We start from the raw sequence: 16,700 nt of genomic DNA, 5'->3' as shown, positions 1-16,700 counted from the left end.
GCCACTGTGATGGTCTCAAATACATGCATCAATAACAAAATGTATATACAAGTGCGTACATCTGTGTACATACACACACATCTTACTAGCTTCTCAAGGTAAGATCAGATGCTCACTAAGAAGGCTTAGTGTGTCTTTCAAAAAATGCACAGAACATATTTGACCTACTTTATGCTCCCAACTAAACCACACTGTTAGTTTCACTGCAATCACAGCTGTCACCTGCTGTTAAAAACAATTGCACTAATGAGGACTAGGATTAGCAGACAAGGATTAACAAGGTAGCATCCTCTCTGAAAGATGCTTCCAAGTCATGTCATTCCACCTTCTCAATACTGCAGTGTCCCTGCTCCAATGTTTGAGGAAAAAAACCTGAAAACCAGTTGAAGCAGCTAATGTAGTCACCAAACAAGGACTCTTAACTTCTTTGGAGAGCTTTGAATTGTTCTGACTGAACTTCCCACATCTTAACATTATTAGCTCTTTATCTGGACTGTGATATTTGCAAGAAAGACCATCCCTTGTGAATTCACTCAGCAAGCTTGTGTCAGGCCTCAGGTGCCAGAGCCACACAGATTAGAAAAGCTATTTGAGAGATCTGCATCCTTGAAGCCCTTCCTAGTGGAAAGCTGATAAGGTCCTCTTGCACTCTTTTGGCATATATCTATCAAACATCAGCTTATCAAACAGTTCAACATGCAGGGGTCTGAAAACCACTTTTTTGGTACTGCCACTGTCAGGATTCAGAATTCTTCTAGGAATTATCAACATGATGCATAGCAACCAGACTAAAAGTTTCTGTGATACTTCTGCTTATTAATAAAAGTTAGGGCATTTTTGCCCCTCCTTAAAAAAAAAAAAAAAGAGATTGTACTCCTAAGCATTTCTAACACACATATATCTGACAAAAATGAAAGGCTCCAGAATGAAATCCTCATATACTGCACTCCTGTATTGTAGAAGAATGTTATGTAAGAAAAGCTTGCTGAACATGTTCTCTTTTTTAAGCAATAAACAAAACAGACTAAAGTTCAAATTGTTTCATTTCTTCTACAAGTGGTGCAGAAGTAAAAACCATTACTGGAGACACAACCAAGATTTGTTCCCCCCCTTGAATTCTGCAGTATTTTGTGAATGTTTTTTTGAGGGGAACAGAGGGATTAAGAAACAGTGTACAGAATAATGCATTCCAGATAACTACCTCAGTAGTTAATAGGACAGCTTGCACAACAAGGGGACAAGAAATTCTGCTGTAGGCAGTGCAGAACTACAACAAAACCCAGTCATGAGGTGCCCAGGACTCAGTCCCTGTCAGTGGCTGGAGCAGGCACTCCCTGCACAGGGAAGGCCCTCACGCAGACACAGCCCCAGGGGTGGGATACGGCCACCGGGCTTGGAGGCTGCAAGAAGGAACACTGGCCTTGCTGTGAAGGATGTCCTCTGGTGCAGAGCACTCAAGTGAAAGAGCTAATGGAGGTGCTAAGCAGGTGGCAGACCACTGCAGAGCAGGACTTTCAAAAGCTCAGCTGAGTGAGAACTTGAGCAATGTGCTCCAAGTGAAGCTCATTTGAGCAAGCAGACCAACTGACCTCTGCCTGTTCTTCCATCCTACATCCTTCCATGTAGGAAGAATGTGTGATGGAGCCAGCCTGCCACTCAACCCCACTGTGGAAGACTGAAGAACCATTTTTGTAAAATGAAATAGGAGCAATATCAAGGGATAATTAAGCACTGGCCGTCCACAAAGGTTGTGGAATTTCCAACCTTGATGGCTGTGAAGACAAAACCCTGAGCAATCTGATCTGATTTTGAGCTGCAAGCCATACTAGAGACCTCATGAAGCCCTACCAGCCTGAATGGTATTTTCATTCTGTGACTATTGTAGGCTATTAGAGGTGGTTGGCAAATATTTTTTGGTAAGATGCTGACCTTAGAACTTAAAGCCACAACAGTTTCTGTTTCTGGGCCTGTTTAAACTGCAGCTGTTCTGAAATGATTCTAAACTGCAGAAGTAAGAATCAAAACTTGACAACTTCCACAATTAAAAGTGGAAATTATTCAACTGCATGATGGTGAACCTAAAGATAGAAAAGTAGGCTAAGGTACCTTCTTCTTGTCTTTTCTTCAGTTCTTTAAAGTATGGATGGTCAGTTGTCAAAACTGTCAATTTGTTGTATCAAAAAGCAGGTATCTCACAGTACACCAGAATTGTCCCAGAGCACCTGGGACAATGACCTGCACAAACTGGATTGTAAAAGTTACTCAAGTGTCATGAGCCAGCTAAGAAATTTTGACAGTTAACAATATCATACAACATTGCAGTCAGTGAACGTAATAAAACTTATGGGGCATGACAAAAGCTATTTTAATCCTATCAGGAGATAGAGAGAAGGTGCAGACCTACCAAATTGTTTCAAATGTTAAATAAATCAATTTGATTCTTTCATTTCAGCTGTTAAGGTTCTGGGTTTTTTACAACACATTCTACAGCTATGAATGAGTTGCATTTTGCAAGCACGACACATAAGCAAACATTTAATCAAAAATTAAATTATTTAGACTATCAGCAGTCAATGCTAGTCAATGCTAGTTATTTCTGGAAAGCCTTAGCAGGTACATTTTTAATAGCCATCTATCCCTAGATGAAATCCAGAGATAGTCACATAAATAAATGAAAGCTGTCAATAACACAGATGTGAGCATGGACCTTTGCTTCACCATCAGCTTTTATCACACATTTATCAACTGCATGAGTGACTTGTAGACTTCAGTTCTCTGTTCCACAAAACAGAGGCCAAACTCTTCAGAGTAATTTTATGGAGTTTTAAAAAGTGCAGGTTGGTATATAACTGTTTCCTCATAAAATGTTTAGGTGAAAATCTACTGACACCTTCCAGCTAGAGCTTTCCATAGAACTGGTCTTCTTCCAGTCAGGCACTGATAAGCAAGCATGGGCTATGACATAAACCACACAGAGAATGTCCCTCCCCAGTGGAGAGGAAATATTTCTAGTGCACTTTGAGAATACTTAACTACTAATTTCAAAGCTAGGTGTACTTTGCTCTTACAGGGGACCACCTAGCGCTGTTTCACACAAACACCTACAGTGAAGGCATTTGGGTAAGGAAAAGATGTGGTATGACTGTTTCCTGGTGCTAACTGCTTCTTGCTTGGAGCTGAATGCAGACCATTCTTCCACACTTACTGCTGGAGCAATCAACACCTGTGTGGTTGCAATAAATTCTGATGACTGTCTCAAGCAAGAATTCTGGGGAAGGGGAAGAGGGCTTGTTTTCTTCTAATTACAGCATGAAGCACACTGCCTGAACATTTTTGAAATACATGGTAAAGGTAGTATCAGAAAACTTGTGCCCTTACTGATCAGAGGGTCAATAATTTTGTTTGCCCTCCTGTGAATCAAGAAGGAAAAATACATATTCAACACAATTTTATTTACAGGTAATTTAATGCTTAAACTCTCCTCACTGAAAAACCATCCCAAAGTAGGTTTGTGAATCCTAATTTTTATGCCTATTAAATTTAAAACTTTTATATGAATTGCTTTTCTATAGAATGATTTTCATACTAAGCGTCTGTAAATATCAAAATACTTTATCTACATATATGGAAATCCAAGCCTCGAGTACTCAAAACATTGGGAAGTCAGAACTCAATAATCCAGTATTTTTCCCATTGTTCCTTTAGTGCATCTTGGTGTGGTATAACACTAGCTGACAATTAAGGTTGCTCACTTTTCTCCTGCCCTGGTGAGATGGGAAGAAGAATGGAAAGAATAAAAGCCAGGGCTTAAGAACACTTTAATAATTGAAATAAAGTTAACAAGAGTAACAATAATAATAAATGAAATGTGATACAACAAAAAGAGAGGAATAAAGACCAGTAATGCACAGTACCACTGCTCATCATCCGCTCACCAGTGCTCAGCCCAACCTGATCAGTACTGGATGGGCAGCTCCTGGCCAGCTCCTCCCAGGCTGTGGTTTGGAATATCCCTTTGGCAGCCCAGGTCAGCTGTCCTGGCTGTGCTCCTTCCTGGCTTCTTGTGCACCTGCTTGCTGGCAGAGCATGGGAACCTGCAAAGTCCTTGACTTAGAGTAAACACTGATCAGCAACAACTGACGTATCAGTTTGTTATCAACTTTGTTCTCATACTGAATCCAAAATACAGCACTGCAACGCTATATCAGGAAGAAAAATATTTCCATCCCAGCTGAAACCAAGACACCTGGTCTGAGCCAAACAATTTAGGTAATTGTTCAAGAATTATAAGGCAAAAATCCCTTCCCAATTCCTACACAAAAAGTGTAGATTCTCACTTAAGTCAGAGTAAGTTATGCACACTTTTTTGTAGAATCTCTTTATAGAATCAAATTTGGCACAATATTATTATATTTATATGATATTTAGCTTGCAAGTCTGAAAAATGCACAAAAATGGGTACAGCAGATTCCATATTGAAGAGAGAGAATTACATGTAAAAAATACATCTCTATTTGTTCTGTCAAAAGTTTTAGAAGGAACAAAGGCTTAAATTCAGTCTAAAAAAACCTCCCTCCCCTTCCAAAAAGCACAATTTGTTGAATAAAATAATTTCAAAAGCATTTACTCCACATCTAATGTTAATTAAAATTTAAAATATGGACACTAGCACTCTGGGTGCCTGGCATTTTGATCTTAGAAAGCTGTAAATCTGTTTAGCTGAAAACCTGTGAAATGTTGTAATAGAATGCTTCTTAAAAATATGTACATTAAAAATGTTTTAGACCATGTCTAATTTAGTGGAGAAAAACCTTCCATAAAGAAATAAATTAGAAAGAAGGACCATTTTTCACTTCAAGTTTTTCTCTAAATAAGAGAAAAACTTAGGTATTTGAGATATTTCAAACAGAGTGAAATGAAGCACTGAAAAGCAGTTGATTTGTAACCTATGTGCCAGCTAGCAAAGTGTATTCCATTGGACAGCACCCAGAAATCTAAAAATTCTAACACTAGGTACATAAAAATAAACAAATAATTTAAAAAATAACCCTCAAGCAGAAATGGCATGCTTATTATTCTAAAACTTGCATAATTTTTAAAAATTCTTTCTTTGTTAAGACAAAGAAAACTCAGCCACCAACTTTTATTCAAGGAGCTTATTTGTCAGGTTTCATTGGAAAGATTAGGATCGTATTTATTCAGCCGGAAAGCACAGACCAAATCTGTTTTTCTTTAGAAAACCTTCTAGAACTTAACAGAATTCAAAAATTTTTGAATAATAAATAAACCTCTTGTCCTAAGAAAGAGACTCCCAGAAATTTAAATTACTGTTACTCTGACAGCCATCTGTGGAAGGGGTAGTTCTCTGGAAGGTCTGTGCCCAGGTTTCAGGGCAAAAGCAAAGACAGCTGGACAGTGCTAACTTAACACACAGGATGGGAATTCAAATTGCGTATTTTCTCTACCTCAACTCACAAAACCACCTCTTAACTTTAAAAATAAATCTAAATGTCCCTAAGAAACTAGAAATATGGTTCCAATGCTTTGCATTTAATCACCAAAGGTAATTGTGCTTATAAACTGGAACATTTGGAAGTATTTGGTGGTCTGGGAAATAGGATTAAGTTAATAATTTCACATTGCAAAATTATCTTGCACTGTTTGCAAGGAAACCTCTCGAGGAATGCAGCAGTTAGAATCAAGTTTCAATATTTGTGCTTTTGGATCAGATTTACTGCAACCTTTGCATTCAGACAGGCACATAAAAAGCATTTGAGAAGTGGAAAGTTTAAATGACCTGAACTACATACCTTCTGAGTCTACAATAACATCAAATTCTACTGTTACATCAGTGAAAAGAGGGGATGATATTTCCATGGAAGTTAAAATTATTTTGATTTAAACACATAACATCAAATAACCTTGCTGCCTTTGTTTTTTCAGACAAATGCCCAGCTGACCTTAATTAACCTGTGCTCTGGCAAAGTACAGAAGAAATCTTAATCCCATTTTCTCATACAGTAGCAGCAGTTTGAGCAGTAGCACCTCTACCGTGCTGCCCTAAATCTCCTTTTCTTTAATGCTCTCATTAGTCCTGTAACATCTACCATGGAGCAGAGCAGATCCCCCTGAAACGTCCATTGTTCTCAAAATTCTACTTACTATTTGAAAGGTCTCATTATTTTGAAGCAATACATGAAGAAATTAAATTTCTCTCTTGAAACAGCTGCTTTAGACACAGCATATGTGAAGCAAGACAGAATAAACACAGCCACGCTGCAATTCATTACTGTTCTCCTTTGTTCTGGATTTCCATCTTCCATCATGTTTTCATCCTAGATTTGATCCTAAATTTTTCAGTAATGCTTGCTTTTCCTCAATTATCCCACTTGATTTCTTTTCTAACTGATCCTGATTTCATCTTATTGGTTGAAAAATGCTGTCAACTGTCCAGGTTTTTATGTAACACTATCTGGCTCTTAAACAATGTCAATTTTCATTCCTGTAAACTAATCCCTCAGCCAAAAGTATGAAAACTGTCACTAAAAAGCTGTTAATGGCTTTTAATCATTTTTGTTATTTAAATCAAATGAATTTAACTTTCTGTTCCGCTTTTCTACCTCCAAAGCCTTCAAAAGTTTTCACAATTTGTATCGGAAAAGTGAATATAAGCCTAAAACTGGGTAAAAACAAGTAGACCCTAAAATTATATCACAACTTGTGCTGAAGTTGGAATTTTAGCTTTACTTGAGGAAGAGTATTTTGGAATACCACCTTCTAGGAAGCAAAAAGCAACAAACCACAAACATTTGTTTATGCTTAAAGAAATATCAGCAATTTGCTGTACTACAGCTAGGTGGAATAAAATAAATTCCAATACCAATAAGTTACAAAGACTTAGCAGAAAGCAGCAAATTAAATATGTTAAGGACTACCAGACTAGAAGAAACAAACTAGCAACCATATAAGAAACTCATTCACATGAGCGCACAGTGAATTTCAAAACTGTCTACGCCAGAATTTTTTTTCTATTTTCTGACAATGAAGGTATTATCATTACAAAATAACCTACTCTACTATTCCTACTTGAGTCATCAGAGACATAAAATCTTATTAGAATTTAAGGCAGGAGTATTCACTTGTGTGCTATTCTGATTCTTTGGATTTTGGAAAAGTAATCCAAATACAACTATGAATGTAGCTCTAAGATTTCCTGTAACAAAGACAGCCAAAGACCAAAATTCTCCACATTCAAAACCATATTTAGCATCTGGGTGCTATAAGGAAAAATCCATATATATTCTCCTGACTTGGAAGATATTACAAATTTAATTAAGTGATCTAAAGACCAGCATAATACAAACTGACCTCAGAATATCAATATCCTGCCTTACTCCAACTCAGTTAATTTTCATGTATTTCCATTATGTTTTGATTTCAAAGATTTCTTTTATTCCAATTGTCACTTAATTTGACATTTTGTCACCAAAAATATCTGAGTAGGTCCCCTAGACTACATTTCCACTGATAGCCAGTCAGTGCCAACAGTGAACAAAATCCTAAGTCCACAAACACATAAAACAGGGCTGCTGCTTGTCCTTCTTCTTGTAACAAAGAATAAAAATGCAAGCATACATTGTGCATGCACACTGCTCTCTAAATGGGCAGAAATCTTGATTTATAGAGAAGTGAGGTATAGTAGTGGTAGCATTTACAAGTTGTGTGCAAATACATGAAAGAAATGCTTAGCTTAGTACTGCTTTCTTACATTGAAAGAGTAATGAATGAAAAGTACTTTGAGATCTCTTCATGGCATACTTTATCATTGACAAGCAGAGATTTCAAGTAATAAACAATTTAAGAACAAATCTTAAAGTGAACTGGATACTTTAAAACAAAGCAAACACTTCAATAACATCTCCTAAAACAAATTGGATACTTAAAAACAAAACACACCAAGCAGCTAAACTCTGAATGTGTGTCTTGTTACTAACATTTAAAGAGCAATTAGATTTTCTGTCTGGAAATTCACAATCTTTACCTGATGCAATGTACACAGACAATTCAAATATAAGCAATACTGTTTTCTCTCTTAATTGTTTCTCTCAGACAATGGAAATATTCACTAGATCTGAGACCAAACAAACAAACAAACAAAAAGTATGGGTAAGGATGGTGACAAAATATTATTTTTAATGGAAAATTAGGCATGCACACCTGTTTTAATCAAGGACTGATACTTGTATTTTACATAGTTGGTCAGTTACTTTGTTGAGTCAGTAAAATAACATCATGTAACATTGTTAAAAACAGACCTGCAGTACCATGCAAATATACCTTCTGAGGTCAGAAGGTATATTAAAATCCTCAAAGCAAAAAGTGGATTTGGGCTGGCAAAGAAAATTGCAAATAGGATAGGGTAACACAATAAATTTGTTCCACAAGACAGGAAAAGAGAAAAGATCTATTACATCCTAGTTTTTCTGCTGCCTCCCTTTACACAAAATCCTAGGGAAATCAGGAAATTGGGCAATTGGTGAACAGATGCAAGTGGGGTATATAGGGATGACCTTGCAGACATGAATGTACTTTAGTTTGAAACATTTATCTGCAGATAGAAAACATGTATTTGAAATAGATATCTGCAAACTACAAAACACATGAAACAGTACAGAATTGCTGAAAATAAACTTGTCCCTCTGACCTTGTAGAAATTTAAAATTACAGATTGGGAGAACAAAAAGCTGCCACTATCCACTCCATTCTATACACAGAGAGAATAATAATTAGGATAGAATTCTAGCTTAAAAATCTAGGACTGAATGTTAATATTTGGATAAGATTAAACCCAAGACTGAAAGTTATCAGTCAACAGCCTAACACTCAGAACACCTGGAGTGAACTTCTGGAACCAGCACAGAATTTCTCTGTTCTTGGCCCAATCACTCACTTTTTCAGTACAACAGGTGTAAACGGGAAAAAAACCAGCCTTGTTTTCCTGTGTTATTTTGACTTCAGTCTGCAAACTATAAACAGCACAAGAATCTAATTCATATTTCAGATGGTTAGGTGCAAAATAATATATATATTTAATCCCTGTCCATTTTAAAGATTTTTGGTCAGGTTCATTTGGGGCAAGAGGCTTAAAGCTGTTCACGGTGAAAAGATAATGGAGTTGGTAACTTAAAAATGCTTTTCCAGTAGCCAGATTTGTGTCTACTTTCACTATTCTCTTGGTAAAGAATCCACAATAATTTGTCAGGAAAATCAAGGAAATCAGAATCAAATTAAATTGGTAAATTTCTTGTACTTACAAGAACGATATTTTAGTAGTAACCATCAAAAATGCATTTATATACAGTACAATGGATAAGAGGTTTTTTAACACAAAGGAGGCTACAATGGAATATATTTAAAAAAAAAAATGAAAATCCTGTGACAGTGGAGAAACAGTTCACTCTCAGCAGCTCCTACTGCAACAGTTTACACATGAAATATTTTGATGGGTGAACATACAAGAACTCAGCTAACCATGAGGAAAACAGTCCCAACAAAATTAAATGGATGGAAGGACCTGGTGTTGCTTTTCCAAAATTCAGAAAACTGTAAAATTAAACCTCACCTCTCCTTTCTCCTTCTTCCACCAATGCTGTTGCTGCTCTAGTGGGAGAAGTCTCCCATCCAGCAATAGAGACTTCTGAACTCGGGAGATATCCTGATTAGAGGCTGCATGAACTGGGGGTCCCCTATGGGGCACAGATACTTGTAGGCACACGGCACAGGAAAGGCACAAGAACCAGCAACTAGGAAATGTTCCTTCTATCTACAGGCTCCAGCCAGCACAAAGCTTGGGAGAGACTTCACAGGCAGCAGGGGTGGACACTTGTTCCCAGTCCTGAAGCAGTTTGTGACTGTGTGAGTCATCACAAACCAGACTGGCCAGCTGGATCTCAAACAGGAAAAGGAGAAGCAGCAAACACACTGTGCTGCAAACACTGACCATCCCAATACCAAAGCAGGGAAACGTGAGCTCAGATTTAAATGACTGTTTAATTTTCAACGTGTCAGATTTCATACGTTTGTTACCGAGATCTTTCCTTATGTTCTCAAACCACAGAAGTTTACTGGTCATCATTCCTGCTTATACACATTTCCTTGTTTGTCTACCTCTCAAAACTCCCTGGCGCTAGGATAGCGAGCTTCCTTCTGAGGTACAATGCCACCACATTAAAATGAGCAATCCGTGCCCTGACTTTTGCTGTGCCAACTCATCCTGAAAGGAACAAAGTAGAGTGAGCTATGAATTTTGATAAAATAACTTCAAATACTGGTCACCATAACAAGTTGCCAGTAAAACTTTTGGTCTCCCAAAGGAGACTTCTTACAGGCATTGAATAGTGCAGGCATTTTATACCTCACTTGGGTCAAATCTGGAAAAAAAATAGCCAATGGGTTGCCCAGCAGCTACTATTCCTTGAGACATGGAAATGTATTCTGCTAGATGTTGTCCCTGAAAATTTTATCAGAGCCACAGTGAAAAGAAATATAAAGCATTATGATTCTTCCAAATGACTGAAAGAACAGGTGACCTCTGAAGTATGCAGAAAATGAGAGCAAAACCATGTAACTTACTCAATGAAAGGATTTACCATGGATACCTAAGAGAAAGATGGATAATAAAAGTCAACCTAAATTAGATGCACACTCTGCTTCTGGAATCAAAGAGGATAAAATTATTTTGAAAATATTTGCTAAGATTTTCTTATGCAGCACAAAGCTCCAGAAAGTCTTTCTATGGCTTGGATCTCATGTTAAAACATCACACTGTTAGGGCTGTAGAGAATCAAGAGGAGTTTGCTATTAATCCACTGCACTGCTTGTTTACCTCTTATTCACTTAAGAGGGAAGGAGGCAGTTCTAGCCACAGGAAAAGAAACACTATTCAGTCATAAGAGCCTCTGCAGTATTATTAGACAGTGCACTAATTTATAAATTGCTCTACATGATCAAGCAGGAATACAATAACATTTTAGATCAGAAAGCAAAAAAAACATAGGCATTGACAAAACCTAAGATCATGGGAAAGCCCTGAAGAAGTTTCACATAGACAACTTTTTTTCCTACAGAAATTAACAAAAGAGACATGACAAACACAACAATGAACACATCCCTATGTTAATCTCTGGGGCTTATTCAGCTAAACTGCCTCTGACTACAAAAAGCTTAGTCCAAAAAGAGAGCTGGTGCACTGCAGTAACATTCCGGCTGTGCCCACTTCACAAAGACTCCACTAAGTAGGCCACCAGTTTGGAAAAGCACATATACCCAAAGTGAACTTTAAAGTACTGGACCAGAGCATCAGCACAGCACAACCGATGGGCTCGGGACCTCATTTCAGCAGGTTTCAAAACTCTGCACAGAAATGCGGGCCCGCGGCTCCTCTCGGCTGTGCCAAATGCGAGTTCCCGGCGGGGTATCCTGCAGCCGCCCTGCCCAGCTTCCACCTAAGACTCCTCCTCATCATCACCATCATCATCATCACGCATCCTGCTATGGGATATGGGGGCAGAACGTGTGTGTGGGCGAGGCTGGGGCAGAAACCGAGGGTGAAAGAACCCGGCCAGGCTGATGGCACTCAGCGTGAGGGCCGTGCCAGACCGGGAGCGGCGGCTGGGGGCAGGGAATGCTGAGGGGCAGGTGGAGCGAAGAGCAACACCTTCCTTCGCTGGGGCGCGGGTCAGCTCCCGCTGGGGCGGTCAGGGGAGGGCAGGGGGCAGACGCTCCTCCCGGGGCCGGGGGAAATGCGGGGCGGGGGGAGGAGGCGCCCGCTGCGGGCGGGGCGGGCTGGGCGGGGGCTTTCCCATTCCGGGGGGCGGTCCCGACCCCGGCCCCGGCGCCCACCCCGGCTCGGCGGGCTCACCAGAAGAGCAGGTTGGCGCAGACGAAGCCGCCCAGGCTGCGGAGGGGCCGCTCCCAGCTGAGCGCCGCCGCGATGCAGCAGCCCACGGCCAGCCCGGTCTCTCCCAGCACCGCCGCCGCCGCCCCGGCCCCGCCTGACACCTCCGCCGGCTCCGGCTCCGCGGGCGCCGCCGCGCCTCGCTCCTGCGGGGCCTCCGCTTCCTGGGGCTGCGCGGGGAGCGCCGCGCTCGCCATGGCTCGGTGCGGCCGCCGGGCTGCGGCTGGGCCGGGAGGAGCCGGGGCTGGGGCCGGGCCGGGCCGGGGCGGCGGGGGCGGGCCCGGGGCGGGGCGCGGCGCTGCCCCCGCGTTGCCCGCACCGCCTCCGCGCAGGTGCCGCGGGGCGGGCCCGGCCGGCGGGACGGGGCAGGCGCCGGGAACGGGCGGGAGGGCCCGAGGCTGCCGCCCCTGGTGGGAGTGTCTCCGGGCTCCGGGAGAGACCGGTTCCATGCTGGGGGAAAGCTGGGCAGCCCAGTTGCTTTCTAGATTTGGGGAGGTGAAGCCTGCTGGAAGGTGTTGCCAGTGAGACTTGTCCTTCATCTGCTCCTCGCGTGTGTGTGCCACAGGCAAGCACGGATGGAGCACGTCCAGAGGAGTGCTTATCAACTTGCCACCAAGTTGATAAGAGCACTGGAGCATCTTCCCTATGAAGTAGGCTGAGGAAATCGGGGCTGTTCAGCTTGGATAGCAGAAGATTGTGTGCAGACCTTATAGAAACCTTACTGTGTCTGAAGGGAGCGTGCAGGGAAGCTGGAAAGGGAATCTTTGTCAGGGACTGCAGTGATAGGACAAGGGGTAATGGGTTCAAATTGAAAGAGGAGAAATTTAGGTTAGACATTACGAAGAAATTCTTTACTGTGAGGTTGGTTAGATACTGGAAGGTGTGTCCCGGGGTGTTGTGGGTGCTCTATATATGGCAGCATTCGAAGCCAGGCTGGATAAAGCATGGAACAGCTTGGTTTAGTGGGAGGTATCCCTGCCCATGGCAGGGGAGGTGAGACTAGATTTATTCTAATTCCTTTACATTCTGTGATTCCATGATTCTAAGATAACATCCCAAAATCCTAAGAAAAACCAAATGGAAGTAAATTGCTATTATCATAATACTGGAAGCTTCTAAGACTACAGAGGAGCCTATGGGAGTTTGATGGCTTACATCCAAGAAAAATACTTAAAATCTATACTATGCTGTCCTGTCATCTGCACTGCTACCTATCTGGCCAGCCCCAGGCTCCAGATGGAAGCGTGGCACTGTGTTCGGGCTGGTGATGTGTGTAATAGCTGATGAGACTGTTGAGAATCTGAACCCTGGCGAGCGTGCCTGGTGAGAATTGTCACTTGAACATCTGTTGCTGAATAAGAGCCAAAGATTGGAATCATTGAAGGTGTTTCACAGGATAAAGTGTGTAAAATAAAATAATTTTTACTGCAAGAGCAAGTAGGATAATTTTGGACTGGGGATCAACATCTGTTTCAAGCTTGAGCTACCCCAATTAGAATGGTTTTTTAATGGGAAAAGGAGTCACACTCACTTGAAGGTCAATATATCATTTTTTTTTCTCTGAGGTAAAAAAGATGAAATAAAATTACAGCATTAAGTTGTAACATTGGCTGTGGATTGCAAGTCTACTGTATGTTTTCACCAAGTACCCTTGAAAGGAGTTACTTTATTTTTCTTATTCCACATGCTCTCTCTAGCACATCAGAGGAAACATACAGAATGTTGTTCTAAAGAGGCAATAAACATTTTTCTAAAGGACATTTTAGTTTTATGCTAATTTGTTACACTTCTATGCTCTTATGTCTAAAAACCCAGAGCGAGGCAGACCTACCTGAATAATAAGCCCAGCTGAAATGTGATGAAATGTTGTCTCTGAAAGTCTGAGAGGGCAAAAGGAGAGACAGGCTCCTCTAGTAACCCGAAACACATGAAAAGGAAACGGAAGTAATTGCAGTGAGGCTGGAGAAATACTTCATTCTCTTGCTTGAGTTTTGTGCTGATGAATAAAAATTTGTCCTAAAAAGTCTTGGTCAAAACAGGGTGTGCTCTGTGTGCTGGAAAGCAGGCGGCTGCCTCCTGTGAGTGCAAGCAGCTGCTCACAGTTACTCAGCACTCCTCCCGCTGTCACTTGGGCATCTCATGCTTTCCTAGGCTGAGCAGTGGTTGTTTGCTTCCCTGGTTTTGAGAGAGGGAGCAGAGGGAATCCTAACAGGAAATCTTAACAGTCCACAGGAGAAAAGCCAGCCTTTTTGGAAGGAAAAGGAGATGGAGAGATGGGCACAAATGAGAGAGTTTCTCCTACACTCACCCTTTTTTCAGGTCACTGCAGGATGCCAAGCTGTTGCTCTAGTGAACACTGCCCATAACTTGCAAAAACCATCCCCAGCTTAGCCAGGGGCAATTTGCTTTCCCTTGCTAGCATTCAGTTATTTCAGTAATGTGGGCGGTTCTATCCAGCACCCAAATCTAGCTAACTCCAAACAGTTAATAGGTAAGCCTGGGAAGGAGTCAGATGTTCCTCATGCACTTTTAAAGTGACCATGGGATAATTAGACTCAGAAAACACACTGGGGTTAAAATGTTAAAATTTGGGTTTAACCAACTGTAGGATAATGGCAATGTAATCCCACTAAGGATTATAACCATGGCAGGTTTGAGGCAACCCTCCCTTACCAATATTCCACTTATTTTTTTAAACATTTGAGAATGATTGTATGTTCCCCCTGCCCCAAATTTTTACTCTCTGTGACACTCCCTTCAGTCACTGGTGTTCAAAAATTCCCCCTTCTCCTCAGAAAAGGGAGTATGGAATCTGGGTGGGGGAGGATGAGGTGAGGTGGAAAGGGTAGGCTACAAATAAGGGAACTCTTTTGGATTTTGATTAAGGTTGCATCCATTTTAGATTAGTGGCCTCTGCTTTCCTGACATATACCATGAAGGATATGAACAGAAATTAGTGAAAAGCTCTTCCAGAATGGGTTTTGTAATTTAGCCAATGGGAAAAAAGAATGCTTGATGGATGCCAGTTCTCCTTTTTTCACTGTTGATTTTTCTTAGGCTTGGTTTATATGAATGATTTTACTGAAAGCACTCTGGTATAAACATTAGTGGGAGAGAAGAAATGGAGGCTTCATTCCCAGCCATTGAAAGTTTAGATGTCTTTTTCAGAAAAGAAATAATAGTTAATAGGTTGTCTGTCTTTGATCTTCCTGTACTTTGATGTTTTGCCTGCCAGGGTTTAAAAGGTTTGTGTGCAGTTTGAGTTTGGGATGGGAAAAACTGGGACAATGAGCAGTTGCATGGGTGAGCTGTAATGCACAGAATTAGGTTAGAGACTGTGTGTCTGGTACTAGGGACTACAGTGTAAACAATGGATGGAAACCAAGGAGGAAGCTTTGCAAGTGGTTGTTTCAAAGGAGTTTACAAATCTAAAAGCATTCTAATGCTTCTGAAATATGTTTGAAAACTCTGATGTCACCTTAGAGTAAGTATTGAACTCAGTTGAGGGTTCCAACTCAAAATGGAATGAATTTCCCTCCTTTTTCTTTTTTGTTTAAGCTTGTTTTCCATTAGCTTCATTTCCTGACAGGATCACAGACTAGGTTAGTTTGGAAGGAGCACCTGTAAGACATTTGATCTGACCTTTCTCCCCACATACACACTCAGCACCCCTGTTCCTTGGCTGTGACATGTTGCTCGGTTAGCTCTGGGCCAGATTAGCTCTGATCATCTCTGAGGGCTAGAGATTCTGCAATGCACTCTGGGCAACCTGTTTGAACATTTGGCCACATTTATTGAGAAGAATATTTTCTTATTATCCATTCAAAATTTCTTATTTCACCCATTTCCTCTAATGTGGTTCTGCACCTTGCGGAGAAGGGCTGTGCCCATCCATTCTATAACCACACATCAGGTACTCTGTAAGTAGATCCCTGTTAACCCCTGTCCTCCAGAGTGAGTGAACCCAGCTCTCCCAGCCTTTCCTTCTATGCCATCAGCTGTGTGCCACTGACATTCCAGGGGCCCTCCAGAATTCTTCCAGTATGTTTGCGTCTGTCTTGTCTTGGGTTGGCCCAAACTGGACAAAATATTCCATATGTGGTCTCACAAATGATAGAAGGACGGGAAGAATTGCTTCCCTTGTCCTACTAGTGACCTGTAATTAGTGCAGGATTATTGACTCTTTGCTCAGTCATACCCATGGCACTTTCTTACTTGTCTCTGCTTTGAGGCTGAGGAATTGTGTCTTAGCCACTCTTACTATTCAGTACTCTTGCGTCTTAGTCACTCTTAATAAGGTATGACTTTGAACATACATCTTCCCTTTTCCTGAGTTTTTTCAGTTCTATAACTGAAATAAGATTTCTCAACAAGAAATAACTTTCTTGTGTGGTTCTAGTCACATCATCTCTGCATTTGTTAGAAGTAGGAACAGATCAAAGATTTTAATAGTTTCATGACAGTGTGCCGTGGTTTGCTTTTGTAATAATTTCTAAGGAATACTTTCTCTTTTTTCTTCCTTTTTATTTTTTCTGTAACTAATGAAATGTCACCATTTTGTCCCTAAGTGCTAACGTTCGCTTCAGAACCTGCTGTATAGCTCATTCTGGTATTGGGCTTCCCCATCACCTCACCATCTCACTTTATGTACTTGGAATTTATTTGCCATTTCATTGAACAACTATTCAGTTTTGTAAAGTCATGCAGGTTTTTTTAGTCTGCCCTTATCCTGGCTTTCCTAAAT

At 40.9% G+C, this 16,700-nt stretch overlaps 1 protein-coding gene across 1 annotated transcript in view; it reads right to left on the bottom strand.

The window, feature by feature from the left end:
- RETREG1 (reticulophagy regulator 1) overlaps positions 1-12,153 on the bottom strand; it is a 64,872-nt gene extending 52,719 nt beyond the window's left edge. Inside the window, exon 1 of the mRNA XM_059466606.1 lies at positions 11,921-12,153. Coding sequence (XP_059322589.1) covers positions 11,921-12,153 — 233 coding nt within the window. The remainder of the gene's footprint in view (positions 1-11,920) is intronic.
- Positions 12,154-16,700: the final 4,547 nt, after the last annotated feature.

This window comes from Ammospiza nelsoni, chromosome 1 (assembly GCF_027579445.1).
Source record: "Ammospiza nelsoni isolate bAmmNel1 chromosome 1, bAmmNel1.pri, whole genome shotgun sequence".
In the NCBI taxonomy this organism is placed as follows: Eukaryota; Metazoa; Chordata; class Aves; order Passeriformes; family Passerellidae; genus Ammospiza; species Ammospiza nelsoni.
This window is presented reverse-complemented; position numbering and strand designations above follow the sequence as displayed.